Source organism: Strongylocentrotus purpuratus, unplaced genomic scaffold, assembly GCF_000002235.5.
Source record: "Strongylocentrotus purpuratus isolate Spur 01 unplaced genomic scaffold, Spur_5.0 spur5_scaffold_4, whole genome shotgun sequence".
In the NCBI taxonomy this organism is placed as follows: domain Eukaryota; kingdom Metazoa; phylum Echinodermata; class Echinoidea; order Camarodonta; family Strongylocentrotidae; genus Strongylocentrotus; species Strongylocentrotus purpuratus.
Window position 1 is genome coordinate 11,764,146 of NW_022145610.1, and position 8,913 is coordinate 11,773,058.

At 34.2% G+C, this 8,913-nt stretch overlaps 1 protein-coding gene across 1 annotated transcript in view; it reads right to left on the reverse strand.

The window, feature by feature from the left end:
- LOC581275 (alpha-tubulin N-acetyltransferase 1) overlaps window positions 1-7,500 on the reverse strand; it is a 17,264-nt gene extending 9,764 nt beyond the window's left edge. The window contains exons 1-5 of the mRNA XM_030997840.1: window positions 7,256-7,500; window positions 6,176-6,239; window positions 5,241-5,332; window positions 1,172-1,343; window positions 589-690 (exon numbers count right to left, since the gene is read on the reverse strand). Of these exons, the coding sequence (XP_030853700.1) occupies window positions 589-690; window positions 1,172-1,343; window positions 5,241-5,332; window positions 6,176-6,239; window positions 7,256-7,347 (522 nt within the window). The 5' untranslated portion in view covers window positions 7,348-7,500. The remainder of the gene's footprint in view (window positions 1-588; window positions 691-1,171; window positions 1,344-5,240; window positions 5,333-6,175; window positions 6,240-7,255) is intronic.
- Window positions 7,501-8,913: the final 1,413 nt, after the last annotated feature.

Below are 8,913 nucleotides of genomic sequence, written 5' to 3' on the forward strand. Positions count from 1 at the left end.
TGAGCTGTAAAGGCTACATGAGCATTTGTACACATCAATAACTCCCTTCTTCTAATGGCCAAAATAAATCTGATTGAATCTTTGCACAGCACGAAACATACGGCCATACGATACAAAGGCCTGAAAATCAGACTATTTTCTAAATGCGTTGCAAAAATTCCTAACTATCGATATAATTCCAAATAAAGGCAATTGCCAGTTCTAATCTTTTCTGGGGAGTTCTTAGATGGTATTATCTATAATCTCTTGTTTACCAAAGGATTCACAAAAGTTTTGTTCAGCCTGCATACGGACATGTACACCACCTTTAGTGATTATTAGGCTAAAGCCATTTAAAGAAAAAAACATGTTTAGCATCCTGTGTTTTTGAAAAATAGAAAGGAGGAGGAGGCCCTTTTTTTATTTTTTTTTATTTCGAAATCAGAAATAGATCACTTTAGCCGTATTTTTTTGTTGGTTTTTTTTAATTAAAAAAAAATATTAAAAGAAGAAAAAAAAGGAGGCGGCCCCAAAGAGGAAACAGACAGGGACGCTAAACATGATTGTGGTTTTTTAAATGGCCTAAACGCTGAATTTGCTGAATCTCACCTGAGGAATTGTAGCTCTGAGTTTGTAGTGCTTCATAAGGAATGATTGGAACTTGTGTGATGGACGGTCTATAGCGAGGTGATGTGGTTTCACGCCTTCAGCCTGTACAAAGTGGAAAGAAAGATGTACATGTACATATTTTAAGGAACATACTATTTTTGTTTAAACTTCTTTCGGTGTTTTACAAGAATCTTCCTTTTTTAACAAAAAAATGATATAAAAACATTGTAAATATAATCTGTACATGTTTGTCATCACCAACACCACTATCACCACCATCATCGTCGTCGTCATCGTCGTCGTCATATTTCTCCACTTCATAATAAAATACTGGTACATGTACATGTTCATCTACAAGTACTACTAGACTCTATTGAAGCAAACTTCAAATTTCACCCCCTGAATTAAAAAAACAAAGGTTCCAGAACATCACATTCACGAAGAATTCATCACTGCATTAACATTTAAAAAAAAAATATATACTGGTATATAAAAAAGTATTTCACTATTAAACTTGAAGTCAAAAAAAAAAAAGAGAAGAAGAAGAAGAGAAAAAAAAGAGGGAAAAAAGTATTTAACTGACCTGAAGCATGTGTGTAAATAGTTTCTTGCCGTATCCCTTCCTTTGGCACGACTCATGGACGTAGAAATCCAGGACACAGATGGGCTGCATCTCTGTCTGGTTACCATGGTGATCAAGAACGAATAGATTCTTCCTCCCTGTTTTCAGAATGCCTACCACTGCTCCAAGTTCACTAACGATGGAAAAGAGAGTAAATGTCATTACCATGTAATGTCAGCCATTTTTAGACACATGGATTGGATTTTTCTGAAACATACACGTACATGTATGTCCAAGGTCACATAAATTTTAACGGTGCATTGCTATATTAAAGGTATTACAAAGTTTGGGAAATTTTAAAAATTGGGTGGATAGTGATTTTTTACAATCTTGATTTTGATGCCCCTGTGGATGAATTATAAGCACAAGAAATTTTAGCCCCTAAAAACACTTCTGCTTTCAAGAACAAATTGAATATAACAATTTGATGAATTTCACATAGCGCCTATGGCCGTACAATGGTAGCTGCGACCATGAAAATCTCAGAATATGTAGTTGAGATAGATAATTTCCAAACGGGAATAGCTAATAGGTCGATTTTAGTCAATTTTTAGTTTTAACTTAATTAATATCTTGACCTTGAGAGGGAGCAATTAATACAACATTTAAAAGAATTTATTATTTACAATTTCATAACTTTAGACTTGATTTTAACCGCGACAACGATCACTGAATATTGTAGGATCACATATGCTACCAATATGTTCATTTGAACGAAATTCACGACCCCATACCAAAACTTTGTATTACCTTAACTCTATACATTTTTGTCCATGTACAGTATGTGTAGTTTGCATAATTCTATAATACATTTTAACCCATGGATAGCAATTCACAGTTTTTTATTTTCTAAATTAATCAGTTTTCCCTCCTCAAATTGGCATCAACATATCTTACTTTCAATTCTGTCATGGTTTAGTAATAGATAAATATGTATACTTAATTATTAACCCGGCCATTGTAAAATTGTAAAATTTAACTGAAAAATTGTCAATTTGTACACGAATGGTGATTTTACATTTTACAAATTGTGTTATACCAATTAAAAGATTTTATAATGATTAGTTACAATTAAATCGTTCTTAATTCATTACTGCATTTGAAATGGACTTTAAAAATGATGTGATCTTTGCTCCTTCTGCTATATAATGTGTACGAGTCCTAGCATTCTGGAATCGAAAGATACTGCAAAAATGTCAATAAAAGAAGATACTGTCTTGCTATGGTTTAATTACTTTTACAAATATAATAGGCCTTACAATTACACATTGAATACATGAACAGGTATTTAAATCTTAATTCATGAACATTCACATACGGTAAGTCATAATTATAAAATGGAATTCAACTGTACAATTATGCACCATACATGTCCAGTTAATCATTTTGGATGGCTCTCTAATTGCACATAAAGCCAGAAGGTCATTATCTATAATGAATCTAGATCAATGACTCATCAATTATCCATCCACAAATGAATGCATTTATCATTAGAGCTCTATCTATTTAATGCACTTTGATAGAGCCCTAATTGACTTCTAGTGTGACTGTTGCACTTTCTGCCGTATTTGAATTCAATGACATAAAATGATGTCATTAAAGCATTGATGTCATTAAAGCATTGATCTACATTTCTGTGACCTTCTGTGGTTTCTACAACTTACATTGTACATTGTAGCTACATGAAGCTTGCGTACATGAAGCTTTAACCATTTTTTTTTCAAATTTTGTTTTCTATTCTTGTAATAAATATAATGATGATGATGATGATGATCGATGATGATGATGATGATGATGATGATGATGATAATTATGAAGTGTACATTAGTTTTAGATAGTTCTAACGTTTGAATGTGAACCTGTACAAGATGACCTACATGTACATGTATCATGTAGCCATGCATGTAGTTGCTTTACTAAATCCATAAAGGTACATGTAAAAGGATCAATGGAGAAAGTGTCTACGATATGACAATGCTACGGATAGGGCCATGAACACAAAAATCAATGAAATTGAGTCAGTTTGGCCATGATAGTTGTAAAACATGTATCAGAGAAATTTTAACATTTCACACAGATAACAGAGCCTATCCATTGGTTCCAAATATAGATCACAGAGTTTATCTTAATAAAAGTTTAAGCAACGCTATATTATGCAATAAACTATGCATGTATGACTATCTGACTACATGTACAAGTTACAAACTTATAACCAGCACTGACCATCTTTTCAGTACATTTATATGACATACACCTGTATGTAATATTAAATTTTATTTGTTTTTCTTCTAATTCATACTTTGAACTGAACTGAACTGAATTATTTGACAATTCACAAAACTGTGCCCTTCATATTTCAATTCATACTTTTGTTTGTTTAAACCCATCCGTTTCACTAGAGTGATCTTTCAGCTATTTAGCATTATGCACCTGAACAGCGAGCTCACTTGACCTGTAAAGTTACCCCTATACAATACAGGTGGGCCTCTGATGACACTTCTCACAAAATCTATGCAAGAGTGACCACCTGCATGCAAGACTAGCTGTGAGTAGTCTACGAAAACAGACCTATTGTTAATTGTTATCCGTTCTTGTTGTTGAAATAGAAAGTACTGTATGCAATTTTGTAGAGTTTACAATGATGCAAATATATATGTTGCATGTTTGTGGAGATGTATAGAATTACATAAAATATGGACAAAACTTGTGACTTGTATACATGTACAGTGTAGGTCTTCAACAAAATACTGTATACCGGTGCATGTGTGTACAATGTACAGTACATGTACCTTTTGAAAGAGGTTAACATCCCCACATTATATGAAATGTTCAAATGCTTAGCCATCAAAGAGTATTATGAGGAAATGATTGAATATACATGTAAAGGCCTTTTCAGAAGGTAACTCAGGTTTAACTTCTGCACATACATTTCCCGTTAAAGGCTCGTTCGGATATGGCGCAATAAAATACTGATTGCTTTACATGTAAACACCAACAAAAGTCCTGCGCATACGTGTATTCACTGAGCTCTGTATTAGATATTACATGTAGGTACAGAAATTTGAACCATATCAAACTGTAATTCATCATAAAAAAGGCCTCTTTTTTGCCACATCATACATGTATCAGAACCAGGCTTCTATGTACATGTACCAACTCAAGTAACCATTCAAAAGTCATTTTAAACCACTTCATTACAGTGCAAAAACAGAAAGTATATTTGAAGGTGATATTTTAAAACACCAGCATGTGAACCCCCAAATTACAGAAAAAAAGGACTCTTTTTGGTAATCATTGGTCTCTTGTCCTGATTAATCACATTACATGTAAACTATGCTCAGCAGTATTCTGATTCCGTTGAGAGCGTTATGTGTCTGCAAGCAGAGACTAGGCCTTAACTCCAAAGTGATGCATTCATCAAGTGATGCAGAGTGCATCATCAATACGTGGAAGAGTTCCTTGTCCTTCTTTGACTCGAATAGAAAGTGTAATGCAATCGATACAGTGCATTTCTGTATTTTGAACCATTTCTTTCTTTTTTTTCTTCTTTTGTGTTTGCACTTGGATTCTCTGAGGCATGCATTTCTCATCAATTAGGCGAAAATTGAGTCACAAATACATGTAAGGAAACATACATGTACAGTATGTCCCAATATGCACACCTGCAGTATATGGCTATATTCTGAAAATGATGTTTTCTTTTTCATGTTAGAGAAAATTTTGTTTAATTGTCATAATAACTATTCATCACATTTGCAGAAAGCATTTTGCAAACATTAACAAAATGACTTTTCTTAATGTATATTTGTTACAATAATTATTTTACAAACAAACATGAAAATACAACATCGTTTTCAGAATACTTACCCGCATCATCTTAAATCCTTTTCATCAAAATGCTTGATCATTTTACAATGTTCATGTTCATAAAATCTCACAGCACACAAATAAAATCAAAATAAATAGTTTTTTATTCACCTAATCAGAATTTAACGTACTTTACAATAAAAAATAAAGAGTTTGAACATACCCATTAGCCATGGGATCTGTGACAACATACAGTTTATTGTCTGTAAAACGCAGTCTCCGAGCCGTGGTGATGACATGCTTTAAACCTTGGGCCTAGAATGAAACAAAAATACATACAAACAAGAGAGATATAAGTAAAATATACAGTAAGTAGTACAGAAACATCATAACTCTTACACGTACATGTACTTTATATTCAGGAGCATGTACTGTATGTACTGTACAATTGTACATGTATATGAATGTAACAGGAAATCTTAATTTCAAACTTAACTTTAATGCACCGTATATGAACCATGTTCAAGAGAAGTTCAGATGGTAAATAAAAGGTCAATACAATTTGTTTTCTATTATTGTTTCTACTTTCTAGGATAGACAAATATCAATTTTTTGCAACATATTGTGATCCACATCCAGACTAAGGATTCATAAAAATCTAAGACTTATTCTCCCCCCCCCCCCCCCCAACTGAACTTTTGAACTTCCGACGTAAATGTTTGTTAGACAGATTAACAACATCATAACATTATGCTTTACCAATTCTGAAGAAATATGTTGATAAATTTAACTCTTTATATTTAAATCAATGCTGGAAATAAATAAGTTTCAACTTCAAATTTCTAAATTTTCCTAGATTTTACAAAAGGGGAAGACATACATGTACATGTACATGTTCTCTGTTCTCTTGAATAAAGATACATGTACATAAATGTATACATTTCATAATCTTAATTGAGCAGTAAAAAAGATCATTCTTAGAATTTCTAACTAAATATGGTACAAATCTAAAATATCCTTCTAATATTCCCTCCAGCAGCTCAGTGCTTCAAATACGCTTGCATTATCATTATCATTAACAAATAAAATCTGTCACTACAGCTACTAAAATTATTATAGTGGTCCAAACCATTTTGTGATGGAATACAGTAGGCCTACCTTTGACGATGCCATCCCCATCTGATCAATCACCTTCTCCAGATTTGCTTGGTGGTCCTCGGATCTGAGGGCAAAATCATAAAGATGATAGAGATTCCATTGATGAATAACATATTATTATTATTATTATTATTATTATTATTACTTATACTGCGCTTTTCCCATAAGGCCCAAAGCACCGGCTTACATGTTCATGCACATTTTGTACAGTTAACAACTAAATTATTCATACATGTACCCATTGTAAATTTGATGTTTGTTTTGTTTTGTTTGTTATTTTGGAGGGCCGGTGTCTTTTCGTAACTCGAGATTAAAAAGTGGACTGGTTGAATTCTAGGGCCACTGTTTAATACTTTTAGAGGTAAGCTTTAATGTGTCACATTCTCAAGAAAAATAAATTTGGACAAATTAATTTTTCATCCATTGACAAATGAATACTCATACATGTATATTTTCAATGGGTTTGTACGTGTACGGAACCACCCAGTTCCAGTAGAGAATTGGTTTTTAAAAAAGTACAAAACTTGGTAAGGCTATGAATAGTTTAGCTGTTAAATGTACATTTTGTCAGCATTATTATGAACCGACGAATCTGTCATATAGGCCTAGTCTATGTTACTGTACAAACTTGTTGGCTCATAATATTGACGATTTTGTTTTGAATCATATTACATTTGTAGATCTATTAAAGTTTATCGCTAATTCAAATCAGAGTACATTTATAAACAAGGCAGCGCCTTGTGTAAAACATTTACACCTGTATAACAAAAACATAGTGTTGGGAGAGACAATTTCGGTTTCCTTCTCTCTCTCTGGGAGGCGTGGGGTCCAGTTAACTTTTTTTAATTTAACATCAGGTACAAATCCAAGATTTTTGAAAAATTCCATCATAAAAAAGGGGGGGGGGGTCAGACTTCAGAATTTCATCAGGGATTTTATTTTTGGTCCAAACATTCTCTAACAAGCGAAAGCGAAGAAGTCATCACCTCGACATTTTTGACATTGTACTGACAGTACGAGTTCAACTCAAGGTCTATTCGCAACATATTTCACGCCTGCTCCGCCCCGCTGTCTACTCACCCATGAGAGTGTGTGCGATACGGCCTCAGATCTCTGTCGACAACTGCAATACTTTCACCAAAAAGATGATTAACGTTGAATGTAAACTCCATTTTTCCACGATTTTCGACGATACTTATATGTAATCAATCATATACCTCTTTACTGATTGAATCAACGGTCCATTTTCGATATATTTCCAGTAAAAATGTTGTTGCTCGAACGGTCGTTCCCGTCGCTACCTAAACAAACAGTAGTCTGCCAGGTCGGACTCCATCAATTACACGTTTGCACATACCGGTAATGCAATGCACACGCAGTATATAGATAGCCTAGATAGCCAGCCGCAAAACAGCTAGGCCTACAGTCAGGTACAAAAAAATGAGCGATATAAAATGGGACGGACAGTGAAAACATAGGGGGGGGGGGGGGGGGGACTCTAATGAGTTTTATCTTACAGAAAAATATACATATTTAAAGGGAAGCGGGTAATAATTCCCTTGTCTAATTAATTATGTTTGTCAACATAGGCGTCAGGCAGAATAATGTTGCTTTGATATTAAAAGTGAGATTGATACTTTTGACATTTTTAAACTTAGTTTGAACTTTCCCGACGAGTATAGTGCTGGTAATAGAGTGAGTATTAAAGTGCCGTTTGAAGTTCAAATAGATGGAGCAAGGTGATTCAATCACAGAACAAATGTTAACCATCAGGCCTATCAATCATGCAAGTATTGATATTTTAATAGCTGTCACTCATTTACCTTTTCAGACAAAAATGGTAGGCCTACAACTTATAAAAACGACTCATTCGCATGGTTTTATTGAAATCTGGAGGAAAGATTATTTTTCCAAGGTAGACAGATTATTGAGGTGTATAACTGAACAAATATAACATTGATCCGGGAACCGGAATGGGGGGAGCATTCATATTCCAAAATGGGTGAAAAGGGCAGTTGTCTAATTGTTTGCCAAAACTCATTCAGGGCACCTTTTTTAGACTAGAGATTAATAGAGTTTAAAGAATGTTTTGGGAGGATTAAACTTGTATAGGGCGTGATTTTTTAGAAAAAATAGAAAAGGGTGCGATTGTTACCTATGGCCAAAACTTGTTCAGGGTTTTTTGGAAAACCTGTGGTTATGGGTGTGTAATCATATTGTGAACTACCCCCCCCCCCCACCATCCACCCCCCCCTCCCCCAAAAAGGGTGTGTGGTGAGAGCCAGTAGGGCATTAACTAGCTTCAGATTAAAATAGTTAACGCCCTTAAATTCTGTCTCAAATATAGGTAAGTCTTTGTGCAAGTTTCCTGAAATTTCGGCACCTTTTTTTCTTTCTCCATGAAAATGAAAGCCACCATCGAAATATTGCTACATCAATATACCTGTCTTAATGGGTTTATTGCCGTTTGGTCTACTATCCAATTGATCTATTCCCATATGGTCTACACCCAACCCGTCTTCTACCCAAATGGTTTAATGAACATTTTGTCTGCTGATCATTTGGTCTAATATGACCATTTAGGCTCATTGTCATTTGGTCTAATTTCCATTTTGTCTAATCTCTAATGAGTCTGATACCTATTTGGTCTATTGCTCATTTAGTCTTATTCCCAGTCGGTCCAATACCCAGTTTGTCTAAATGGTCATTACACCAAGTATAGAAAACCATAATTAGAC